Genomic DNA, 13,119 nt, shown 5'->3' with positions numbered 1-13,119 from the left:
TAAAGTGTCAAAGACAGATTTGTAGTAAATTTATTAAGGATCTCTTTGTTGCTACACACTTTTTCTGTATTTTCAACGGTTTTGTCAGAAATCGAGAAAAACCGCATTTTCGGCTATTTAAGGGGGGGAAGAGGGGTGACGCAGAGGGGGAGGGATGGGGTAACCCAATAAAAAAAATCTTCCTTTAATTATGCCAAGATTTTCATACATCACTTTCCAGGAGCAATGTACTATAACGGTGTAATCAAATAATATTATAATACTGGTGTAAACGCAACGTCAAATTCTCTCGTATTTTCGGCCGAGAACGAGATCACCGGGAGCGGCACTGTGTACTAATTTACTAAATTAACTATACCAAGTAGAAGAAAAAAATTGGTTGTCTGTAAAGTCGATTTACGGACGGTAGTTTAACGTGATAACGTCAAACATTACAGTAGTATAGACAGGGGCGGTCGGAGTATAGCAAAAGGGGCCCGATTCTGGGACTTTTTTCACGTTTTTTTGTTCTTATTTGAAAGAATGCATTAAATTAAGCATCTTTTATAAATTAAAGTTTTTTTAAAAACCTACTAATTTAGGAGGTGGTGCAAAGTTGCAAAATTTTCCCGTAGCATTACTAAGGCGCCAGAGACAGAAAGCGATATCGACGGATCCCCGCTTATGCGGGGCTCCTATTCTGTGCAGTTTGGCCTTCGGCCGTTTGAAGATACCTAACGAACCTAACCTATACCTATATAAAAGTCGTCATTTTGTATCCTAGACCGTTTGCGAGACACGCGTTAATTTTATTAAAGTGCTAGTGCCATTTACTAATCTTAGAACCCTAATATCTCAGTAAATATTAATGGAAAAGAAAAAGTTTATATTAAAGATGGTCCGAATATGGACTTTGCCGAATACGAATATTCGGCCGAACATTCGGTTCAGCTCTTACCGAACCGAACATTCAGCCGAATATTCGGTTACGCCATATTTTTAAAGCGAATGTTAAGTTAAGATTAAAACTATGAAATGATTGATAATTGTTATACATATTACAACTATGTTCTTATGATTTAGTGCATAACTAAAACATAGTTAAAACAACTCTGAACTCTTCTCAACTCTTAAACTACGGTTTTTTTAACTTTTCTACAAAACAAATTGTGTTTATATTTTGACGCATTTTTAGTAGTTCCTTTGAAAGCTAATAAAATAGGAGCTTATTATGCAATGGAATACGTAAGATCTTCATTAGTTATTTACTTTGTTTATTCGGTAAATATTCGGCAATGTAACCGAACTATTCGGCCGAATACGAACATTGAAAATCTTGCCGAATATGCCGAATACCGAATATTTACCGAATATTCGGCCCGTCTCTAGTTTATATAACAAAACATCCTTATTTAAACGTGTTCTATATGATTTATCACTATTAACATAGGTTATATTGGTAAAAAAAATCATCGTAAATTTTCTAAGTCTCTGGCGCCTTAGTAAATACTATGGGAAAATTCGCAACTTCGTACTGCTCTAACTCCTAAATAAGTAGGTTTTTCAAGCAACTTCATTCTATAAAAGATGCTTATTTTAATGCATTCTTTCATGTTTTTAAATTACAAACACTCAAAAATAATAAATGAAAATTTTTAACAAAAATTTTCTAAGTCCTAAAATCGGGCCCCTTTTGCTTATACCCCAACCGTCCATACACAAACCACTTGCTCTTGCTTGGTGGCCTTGAGGAACGGGACAATGACGTCATCTTTTTCGTGCATGCAGCCCGTAGTAACGAGTTATTAGACGTTATCACGTCAAAAGAAAAAACCTATCGTCCTAATGAGGACTGAGGAGGCACCATGGAGGCACACTCAAAGGTTATGGCGGGATAAAATGTCAGTGTGCCTCCTCATTTTCTTTTCGCGAGATTAACGCCAATTTCCTTTACCATAAATTCGGTAAATTTGGTCATCCCGTCTAGACTGCCCTTTTTCCGACCACAGACTCGTGAAGCAACGCGATGTGCGATGTGCGAATGACATTGACAATATGACAAAAAGCATCGAGCGTAATACTAAAGTACTCAGTCATCGAAACCGTGACTTTCAAAAAAGAATTCGTGAGACAGACTTAGAATACAGTTAAAGTAAGTTACAAAATGTTAATGTTTTCGATAGCGAATAACTTCTTGTATAATTGTGACTTTTAATTATTGTAGTTTTGGTTAGATCATTAGTTATAAAAGTAGAATAGCCCATTGAGACAGATTTACTAAACGTATTTGATTGATTATTTAAGCATAATGGCGACTTCCGTGATCAACACTTATGCCGGCCCCAGCATGCCCGAATGGATGAGCGCCCCTCACAGCACGGGCACCTCAATCATGGCTTGTGAGTTTGACGGCGGCGTCGTGATAGGCGCGGACTCGCGCACAACCACCGGTGCCTACATCGCCAACAGAGTCACAGACAAGCTCACCAAGATCACGGACCACATCTACTGCTGCCGCTCGGGTTCCGCGGCCGACACTCAAGCCATTGCTGACATTGTTTCATACCACCTTAGTAAGTACTTATATCTTGATAACTTGTTAAGTCATTATGAATAATATGTTTGTATCAATGCAAAACTTAATTATTAACTAGAAAAATGATCATTATGGAGATGAATAAAGCAAGGAAGTGATGATTAAAATCTAACCTATCCAGCCCGAGTCAGCAAACATATCAAGTAATGCATTATTCTGTTTTGCCCACAGACTTCCATAAGATGGAGCTGGGTGATGCTCCGCTAGTGGAAACTGCAGCATCTATTTTCAGAGAGCTTTGTTACAATTATCGTGATTCACTTGTCGCTGGAATCCTGGTCGCCGGCTGGGACAAAAGACAGGGAGGTAATACAAATGTTCACACATTATTTCATGTCTAGTTTATATAATAATATACAAATTTGTTTTAATATCACACCATTCTGGATGTGAATTGTATACAAAAAAAGACAGAACTCACTAATGCCTTATAAAATTGATATTTGACACAATGAAATGTAATGTAACCACTGACATGTAATTTACTTTTACCAATAAAAAATATGAATATGAATATGAATATGAAAACTTGACTCCTCTAATTTGTCTGCCTGTTTGTATGTTAACAATAAACTCAAAAAGTGCTGGATGGAATCTCATGCAGTTTCTTCAATGAATAGAGTGATTCTCGAGGATGGTTTAGGTGTATAATTTGCTAATATGATGTGTGATTTCATTAAAATATGACAATATTCAGTAGTTAAGCCCGGAAAAATCATACTGGCTAAGAGCTTTAATCAAAAATGCTACCCTAATCGTTTCATATACATATAACAAGACTATGTATGATGAATTGCCTCTTTTTCATAGGCCTACAAAACTGTCTTTGATGGCATATGCTTATCTCTTAAGGAAGACTTCCTATACGCATTTTTATGCTTTAGTCCCTGTGTGAAGCCATGGTTGTTAGCTAGTGTTTTATATGAGGCCATTGTTGATAATTGAAGTTTTGTACCTTATTGGTAGTGCAAAGTCATTGTATGATACATATATTTTTTCCCATTTCTATTACATTAACATATAAATTGTAATGCTCTGAGCTCTGAGATATTTAGTAATGTGTCAGAAAGACAGACAGACAGATAGAGTTGCACCATAATGGTTCCGGTTTTTGGTATGGAACCCTAAAAGTGATATTTAAGTAAGCCTGGGCAATATACAACATTCATTTAGTTTAATATTTTATAATGGGGTATCTATTTTCATTGTGTTGGTGTGGTGAAAAGTTGTGTTTCACTTACACCATGTCCAATAAGTTAAAATACAGCACAAATATCGAATAAAACTAATTAACAAATAGTTGTATTGTATTGTAGTACAGGCGATTTGCCGCAACTCGACGTGTTGCGCCTATTTTGCGTTATATGGGAGGGCTGGCTACTCCTACTAACTCCTCGAAAAATCCTACCAGACCCTTAATGTTGAGTAGGACCTCGGGGAGGTCTCTCAGAGATCCGAGATATTTTGCTCTGTATGGAGCCACCCCGCTGCACTCCAGCACCACATTAGCAGCTGTTTCCTCTGTCTCCATGCACCCTCGGCACAGGGGACTGTCCATAGCACCTGTTATGAAAAGATGTTTGTTAATAAATAGTCCATGACCTGTTATGACACTGGTTACCATTCTCAGACGGACCTTCCCTAGTTGAAGAAGCCTCCTTGTGAGTTTTCCATTGATGGCTAGTTTCGCCTGTCTGCATCCAGTCTGGTTTAGCTAGTGTGGCGTGTGTAGTTTCCCTGTATATGATAATAGCATTGAGCGTACCTTGCTGAAGGGTATCGGGAGCCGAGCCGAGTAAAAATTTTTACTAAATGTTGAAGTACTTTCGAGTGTCTGTGGTGCTACAAATCTTTAGATATTTACATTTTTAACTTTCTCAAAACGTGTGGACTGAGTGAGCACTTACAAAAATTTATTATAAAAAAAAACCTGACATGTTAGTGGTTCGTTTTGTATTTTACAAATTCCCATTTCACTTTTACTAAACTATACACATATAATAGCGGTCAAAATCTTATGTTTTTCATCAAAATTCAGCTTTTCAAAAGTGTGAGGATTGAGTGAGCATAAGAAACTATTTGTAAAAAATTAAATACGTAACTAGGTGATCTAAAATTTATAGAGGTAGGTTGGCATATTTTTTACTAAATGTTAGTATATAAATATTAAATGTTAAATGAATACATTCACTGTTTTCGTTGGTAGTTTGTGAGAACTGAGTGAGCACATGTTAATGACTGTATCTTTTGATTTATCTTTTTACAAATTCAGAGATTCGTTTTACAATTTTTTTAGAACTTTTACTAAATGATCAGCATATTTTTTTTTATTTTCAGAAGGTGCTCACTCAATCCACACCCACACGTTCGCTTGCTTGGCACGTGCGGTTAAACAACAACTTTGCCCCCTTGTAAAACAAATAACTATTGTTGCATAGTAGTTTTACTTAGAAGTCTCCATATTGTGGAAAGTATTTCCCATAGATCTTAAAGTGAGGGTATAATTGAAGCTTTCCATTGATAAGGGGTGTTGTAAGGACTTTATGATGCTCCCATGTTGGTAGACAATAAATTTTGTAAAACATCATGTGACAAAGATAATGTGATATTATTGATCGTGTTTCATTACGCTTTCCCTGTCACACAATGTTATATGACTTAATATGTCATTTTAGAACACAATTTCGGCATGGGTCGGCACAATAGGCTACTTGCCTCCTAGTCAAATCAGCTTCTTTTTATTAAGAACTGTCAAAACGAATTTGAATGACTTGCTAATATGGAACTTATATGAAATTGAATTGAATAACGTCACGGTCAACTCAGTTACTTTATATATTTCTACCTGACTTATTAAATAGAAATTGGATTTAAAAATAACTTCTGTCCCTGTTTTTTTTATAATTATCTAATGCTTTATTTCGTGCATTTTATTTTAACTACAGTCAAGTTCCCTATTTCCGTTGAATACTGAACATGGTTAATCCTTTCAGGTCAAATCTACAGTGTACCAATTGGCGGCATGATGCAACGACAAGCTGTGTCTATCGGTGGATCTGGTTCTACTTATGTGTACGGTTACGTGGATGCGAACTTCAAGCCCAACATGAAGGAGGAGGAGGCGGTGAAGTTCGTGACCAACACGCTGGCGCTGGCCATGCTGCGCGACGGCTCCTCGGGCGGCGTCGTGCGCCTCGGCGTCATCACGGAAACCGGCGTCAAGCGGTCGGTTATCCTTGGAGATCAACTACCCAAGTTCTATGAAGGCTAAACGTCTTCTTTTTTTTTTCTCAATAAACTTGCAAAAATGAATGTCTAGATATTGTTTTTTTTCCTAGCATCTTCCTATGCTCAAATATTCATGTTTGATTTACACAGCGCGAAGACTTGCATGAAAAGAATAGACAAGTAGGAATATTTACCTTTATATATAATACCTTTTTAGGGTTCCGTACCAAAAAGGTACAACAGGAACCCTTATGGTGCGACTCTGTCCGTCTGTCTGTCCGTCTGTCACATTCCTAAATATCTCGAGAACTACTAATGCTATCAACTTGAAATTTGGAATAGTTGTGAACATTGTAAACCTCTACAAATAGAAAGTTGTAGCGAGACAAAATAACATCACGCGCGAGCGCGCGGATCCGAATACTTTCTCGCTCGCACATCACTACCTGTCACGATCAGCGGATCGACCGGCCCGAGCGCGCGCGAAGTACTCCGAGCGGCGCAGGCAGCGCAGGCGGCGGGGAAACCGTAATAAAAGGCGCCGCGCGGCCGCCGATCAGTCATTCACTCGTTAGCGGTGAAGCTTGAGAGACGGCCTCTGCTATCCCCAAGGTTAACCACCAAATGAGCACGGGTCGAGACCGTCTACACGGACCGCCCATAAGTTCATACTCGGTTAGCCGTGAGTGGACAGAGCAAGGGGATGAGAATGCCGATGCGTACCGCCCCCGATCTTAAGTTGCGCCCAAGTGGGGCCCATGAATGACAACTACCCTCAATGTCAAAGAAGAAGTTGCACCTACCCTACAATATTTTCTGGAATAGAAATAAGGATGCAAGCAACGTATCATGTGCAAAGGAAGTTGTTTAGTTATCAATGCTGTTGAACACTACTGGACCAGCTTCACTCCAGGGGGAGGGTTCTCACAAGCAGAGCAGTACAGTGTTTTGTCAACTCCATGGAACTGGAGTATAAACCGATCTACACACGTTTTGATACTCTCTCGTCTGCATACGTACCAGAGGGAGAGACAACACAGATCCTGTTATTCCTGGTACTCTCACGGGACGTCAAAGAGTACCAGAGGGGGAGAATGTAGCGAGACAAAATAACATCACGCGCGAGCGCGCGGATCCGAATACTTTCTCGCTCGCACATCACTACCTGTCACGATCAGCGGATCGACCGGCCCGAGCGCGCGCGAAGTACTCCGAGCGGCGCAGGCAGCGCAGGCGGCGGGGAAACCGTAATAAAAGGCGCCGCGCGGCCGCCGATCAGTCATTCTCTAGCTAGCGGTCTAGCTTGGGAGACGGCCTCTGCTATCCCCAAGGTTAACCACCAAATGAGCACGGGTCGAGACCGGCTACCCGGACCGCCCATAAGTTCATACTCGGTTAGCCTTTGGACTTGCAGTGGACATCCCCTGAGGGGCCGAGTAAGGGGTGAGAACGCCGATGCGTACAAAGTATAATTTTTTTAAATATATTAATTTTAATTGTAGAAAATGGCCAAAATGAAAGGGGGGCAAACTGTAAATTTCAAGTTACTAGGTCAAGTGGGGTATCGTTGGAAAGAGCTCAAATTGAACGTAAATAAGCTATTTTGTGAGCGTCAGGACCCCTGGACCACTACAGATATTTGATGTTTAGTACATACTAAAATTTAGTACCTATTTGGTACCTCCACTGATATCGAAAAATCGAGCGAATAAAGTGGCCAGACATTCTGGCGTCAGGATGTCTGGACCATTTTTGGTTTACATAGTTCTAGACAACACTACTAATTGATATCTTAGTCAATATTTACTACCTATTTGGTACCTGTCAATATATTTTTTTCAATTTTTTTTGGCATACCAGAAAAAAGTTATGACGGAATTTAAAGTTGTGAGCCCAGCCGTGCCGTTGAAGTATATAGCGCCTGTTTTGACACTGTTTTGTTACTTTTATATTTCGACTATATTAATGCCACTAGTCAGTAGAGATGATGTGCGAGTGCCTAAAAATAAATTCCTATTTAAGTTGACGCGCAGGAGGGCAGGCGGATTTGCCTCTATTCTTTGGACATGCGCTACATACTGCAACGCCACGGCTGGGCTCACAACATTAAATTCCATCATAACTCTTTTCTGATACGCCAAAAAAAATTTAAAAAAATATATTGACAGGTACCAAATATTGACTAAGATATCAATTAGTAGTGTTGTCTGTGTGATACTATACAGCACGACCACGGATGATTTTATTAATTCTGATGCGGTACAAATTCACGAAAAAAAAAGTACTTTTTTGTACTGACGTTTAAAAAAAATGTACCCTTATGATTTTGGAGTTTCGACATAGGGCCCGTGGTCGTGCTAGGTAGAAAAAAAGGGCCCGTGGTCGTGCTAGGTAGGTACCCTCATGGTTTCGGAGTTTTGACATGGGGGGTGTGGTCGTGCTAGATGATTTTTTTAATTTCTGTAGTGGTACAAATTCACGAAAAAAAATGTACTTTTCTGTACTTACCTTTTTATAAAAATTACCCTCATGGTTTCGTGCTAGATAGGTGGTACTCCAAAACACTGGCACGACCACACTATATTTAATGAGATTTTAAATTTCTGTTGCAGTACAAATTCACGAAAAAAAAAATCATGTACTTTTTTGTACTTACCTTTTAAAATCAAAAAAAAGTACCCTCATGGTTTCGGAGTTTTGACATGGGGTGTGGTCGTGCTAGATAGGTGGTACTTCCTGGCACGACCACACTATATTTATGTTTAATTTGATGGTAAAAGAAATACTAAACAAGTGTTTTGAAATTGTACTATGTAAATTACTTCAAAAACTTAGTGCGGTCGTGCCAGGGAGTACCTATCTAGCACGACCACAACCCATGTCGAAACTCCGAAACCATGAGGGTACTTTTTATAAAAAGGTAAGTACAGAAAAGTACATTTTTTTCGTGAATTTGTACCACTACAGAAATTTAAAAAATCATTAAATATAGTGTGGTCGTGCCAGGAAGTACCACCTATCAGTTGGAAATATCCGTGGACACAGTAAATAAAATACTAGATAGTTTTCCAATGTATATTTGTGCCGACCGCACAGGCAAACGAACTGAACCAAACTGACATGTTTACATAATGTGACATTGTCTAGAAGACGATTCTATTCAACCAGTAGAGTTTATAATGGTACACATACGAACTTCATAGTTAATAAACTTACGTAGGTTCTAACATTGGCCCTTGAACCAATATAAACTCATGTACATCACATACATTAAACACATAGTAATCTAAGCAAATACATTAGACACATCCGCTGTCTAAAAACAAAACATTACCTACAACACAAAAATAGGCATAGCAAAGGTATCAGTAAATTTCGTAAAGTATCCGTAACATATAAAACTACAAATAGTCAAAACATACATGAAACGGATCTAAAACAAACTATACCTTCACAAGTATATAGTATATTGCTTAGAGCCAAGTCACTTATTTAATGATACAAATAAATGACTAACAAACTTATCATGTTTTTCTTTTGCTAACGGTTTCGTTAAAACATCGGCCACCATTTCATCAGTTGACAGGTATTTTAAAACGACAGTACCTTCCTCAACGATTTCCCTGATGAAGTGATGCCGTACATCGATGTGCTTCGTTCTGGCATGGTACATAGAATTAGCACACAATTTCAGTGCAGACTGATTGTCATTAAACAAAGTAATCCTATACTGTACCCCGTAAATTTCGAACAGAAACTTGCGTAGAAAGAGAGCCTCTTTACAAGCATCTGACAGACACATGTACTCACTCTCCGTGCTTGAAAGAGCGACTGTCTTTTGTTTCTTATCGCGCGCTCCGCGACTCCGTTCTGAGCTGATGACCTTGGAACCGTGGTCTGATGTCGAATTCCATGCGCCTTCAGGAACTTCTGAAATTTAGAATTGACATATTCACCACCATTGTCACTACGAAGAACTTTTATTTTCTTATTGGTTTGGTTTTCCACGAGAGCTTTGAATTCTTTAAACATCTCAAAAACCTCATCCTTCCGCCTAAGAAAATAAACAAATGTTTTTCTTGACAAGTCATCAATGAACAACAGGAAATATCTTTTCCCACCTATGGACGGACACGGTAGTGGTCCCATGACGTCACTATGAACTAACCCAAGGATTTCCTTAGCCCTGGTCTCAGATTTCTTCGGAAATGGCAACTTAGTCTGTTTACCTAAAATACAGGAAACACACGACTCAAAATTATTGTTGTCATAAGAAATACCAGTAACCATACCTTTTCTCAGTAACTCCATACTGCGGGCGTTCAGATGAGATAGACGTCGATGCCAAACTTGTTGCGTTGACTGGCTTCCAGTAGCAGGGAACTGTGGCGCTTGCTTCACGCTCTCAGCAACAGAACGTGCCGGCACCGCTACGCTGTCACCTGTACCTAAAGACAAAGACATAGCCTGCGAAGATGGCTCGCTACACACAGCAGAAAGAGTTTCGATGGCATCGAGTTGATAAATACCATCTCTTAGGGTAGCTGTAGCTAAAACCTGCCCTTTGTCATAAACTTTACACACGCCAGAACGAAACACAATTTCGTAACCTTTCCTATCCATAGCACTAACAGATAATAAATTTGCAGACAATTTAGGTACTAAGTATACATTACTTATAGATCTCACACTATTGTCCTTTAACAAAGCTTGAGCAGTTCCTTTCCCAGCTGTCAATAAGGCTTCACCATTCGCGATGTATACCTTCTTTGGTTTATCAGTAGTAAAATCTGATAAAAAACTGCGATCGTTGCAGAAATGCTGTGCCGCACCACTGTCGACGTACCAAACGTCACGGTTGGCTCCTGCGGCCAATGCAGTAAGCATCGTCTGGCTTTTCTTGCCACACTTCTTGCCGTCAGAGTTTTCTGGACAATCCTTCTTGGTATGTCCACTCTTTTTGCATCTGAAGCATTTAATTGGGTTGCGTGCTTTCCGAGTTGCAAAAGCCGTAGCATCTTCACTTTTCTCATTGCGTCTTGAATTTTCTAGAAGCAATTTGGCTTTGACATTTTCGCTTGACAGTGACGTGTTCGAATTTTCTAGAGCCATTATCAACGGGTCGTAATCGCTTGTCAAGCCACTGAGTAAAATCACGGCCACGAAGTCATCTTCCAATGCCTTCCCGATGTCGCTCAGCTGTTGCGATATATCCATGACCTTGTTGACGTAAACCTCCATGCTACCACATTCGCTCAGTTTGATGGCGAACAGTGTGCGTAGCAGTCCGAGCCGTCGTGACAAGCCTCGGTCCTCGTATGCCTTTTGCAGGTTGCTCCACGCTTCGCGAGCCGTCTTGGCATTTCTAATTTGTGGAAACACACAAGGCTCTACGTTTAAGGCGATTTTCGCGAGCGCCTTCTCCTGCTTCTTCGCGTCTTCATTTTTATTTTCAGGCGTGCTTATACATTCCCAAAGATCATCGTGGATAAGCACCATCCGCATCATAAACTTCCAAGATGAATAATTCTGTATTCCAGACAGTTTTTCGATGAAAACATTCTGACTGGCAGATGCCATCTTTTGTTTTTGTTGCGAAAATTTTTGAAAAATAATTTGATGAAATTTCACGCGAACACTTCGGAAAATTATTACTATCGTAGAAAATTTACTGCATGATCTGCTACCAAGTTGGAAATATCCGTGGACACAGTAAATAAAATACTAGATAGTTTTCCAATGTATATTTGTGCCGACCGCACAGGCAAACGAACTGAACCAAACTGACATGTTTACATAATGTGACATTGTCTAGAAGACGATTCTATTCAACCAGTAGAGTTTATAATGGTACACATACGAACTTCATAGTTAATAAACTTACGTAGGTTCTAACACTATCTAGCACGACCACACCCCATGTCAAAACTCCGAAACCATGAGGGTATTTTTTTTAAAAAGGTAAGTACAAAAAAGTACATTTTTTTTCGTGAATTTGTACTGCAACAGAAATTTTAAATCTCATTAAATATAGTGTGGTCGTGCCAGGGAGTACCTACCTAGCACGACCACGGGCCCTATGTCGAAACTCTAAAATCATAAGGGTACATTTTTTTTAAACGTCAGTACAAAAAAGTACATTTTTTTTCGTGAATTTGTACTGCATCAGAATTAATAAAATCATCCGTGGTCGTGCTGTATAGTATCACACCATTCAGTTGGCCGTCAGCCGTCAGAGAGGACAGTAGTGAAATATTTACGAAAATAATAAGTTTATCTATGCCAATAATAGTGTAGATTTTAGGAAATAAAATAACCTTGCAAATATTTAATGTATTTCCTAAAAAAGATAAATGTTCTTATCAGAATATTCAAAAAATTGTTAATATTTCAAATAATTTAATTTTACTACGGGGTTATTATTTTTTAATCAATTTTTTCTGACAACGTCTATGACCTAGAATTTCCTGTGTGATACTATACAGCACGACCACGGATGATTTTATTAATTCTGATGCGGTACAAATTCACGAAAAAAAAGTACTTTTTTGTACTGACGTTTAAAAAAAATGTACCCTTATGATTTTGGAGTTTCGACATAGGGCCCGTGGTCGTGCTAGGTAGGTACTCCCTGGCACGACCACACTATATTTAATGAGATTTTAAATTTCTGTTGCAGTACAAATTCACGAAAAAAAATGTACTTTTTTGTACTTACCTTTTAAAAAAAAATACCCTCATGGTTTCAGAGTTTTGACATGGGGTGTGGTCGTGCTAGATAGGTGGTACTTCCTGGCACGACCACACTATATTTAATGATTTTTTTAATTTCTGTAGTGGTACAAATTCACGAAAAAAAATGTACTTTTCTGTACTTACCTTTTTATAAAAATTACCCTCATGGTTTCGGAGTTTCGACATGGGTTGTGGTCGTGCTCGATAGGTACTCCCTGGCACGACCGCACTAAGTTTTTGAAGTAATTTACATAGTACAATTTCAAAACACTTGTTTAGTATTCATTTGACCATCAAATTAAACATAAGTATAGTGTGGTCGTGCCAGGAAGTACCACCTATCTAGCACGACCACACCCCATGTCAAAACTCCGAAACCATGAGGGTATTTTTTTTTAAAGGTAAGTACAAAAAAGTACATTTTTTTTCGTGAATTTGTACTGCAACAGAAATTTAAAATTTCATTAAATATAGTGTGGTCGTGCCAGGGAGTACCTACCTAGCACGACCCCGGGCCCTATGTCGAAACTCCAAAATCATAAGGGTACATTTTTTTTAAACGTCAGTACAAAAAAGTACAT

The 13,119-nt window shown here is 38.9% G+C and overlaps 1 protein-coding gene across 1 annotated transcript; it reads left to right on the top strand.

Annotated features, from left to right (window-relative positions):
* Window positions 1-1,977: 1,977 nt before the first annotated feature.
* On the top strand, window positions 1,978-5,893 carry LOC125241134 (proteasome subunit beta type-6). Its single transcript, XM_048149466.1, has 4 exons — window positions 1,978-2,131; window positions 2,284-2,552; window positions 2,747-2,881; window positions 5,569-5,893. The coding sequence occupies exons 2-4, from the start codon at window positions 2,288-2,290 to the stop codon at window positions 5,844-5,846; spliced, it is 678 nt and encodes a 225-aa protein (XP_048005423.1). The 5' UTR covers window positions 1,978-2,131; window positions 2,284-2,287; the 3' UTR covers window positions 5,847-5,893.
* Window positions 5,894-13,119: the final 7,226 nt, after the last annotated feature.

Source organism: Leguminivora glycinivorella, chromosome Z (assembly GCF_023078275.1).
Source record: "Leguminivora glycinivorella isolate SPB_JAAS2020 chromosome Z, LegGlyc_1.1, whole genome shotgun sequence".
NCBI classification, from domain to species: Eukaryota; Metazoa; Arthropoda; class Insecta; order Lepidoptera; family Tortricidae; genus Leguminivora; species Leguminivora glycinivorella.
This window is presented reverse-complemented; position numbering and strand designations above follow the sequence as displayed.

Excerpts from the sequence above, each read along its gene's own strand:
- LOC125241134 (XM_048149466.1), top strand. The coding sequence starts at position 2,288 with ATGGCGACTTCCGTGATCAACACTTATGCCGGCCCCAGCATGCCCGAA. Across the intron at positions 2,553-2,746 it reads CATTGTTTCATACCACCTTA|ACTTCCATAAGATGGAGCTG; the intron begins GTAAGTACTTAT and ends TTTTGCCCACAG. Across the intron at positions 2,882-5,568 it reads CTGGGACAAAAGACAGGGAG|GTCAAATCTACAGTGTACCA; the intron begins GTAATACAAATG and ends TAATCCTTTCAG.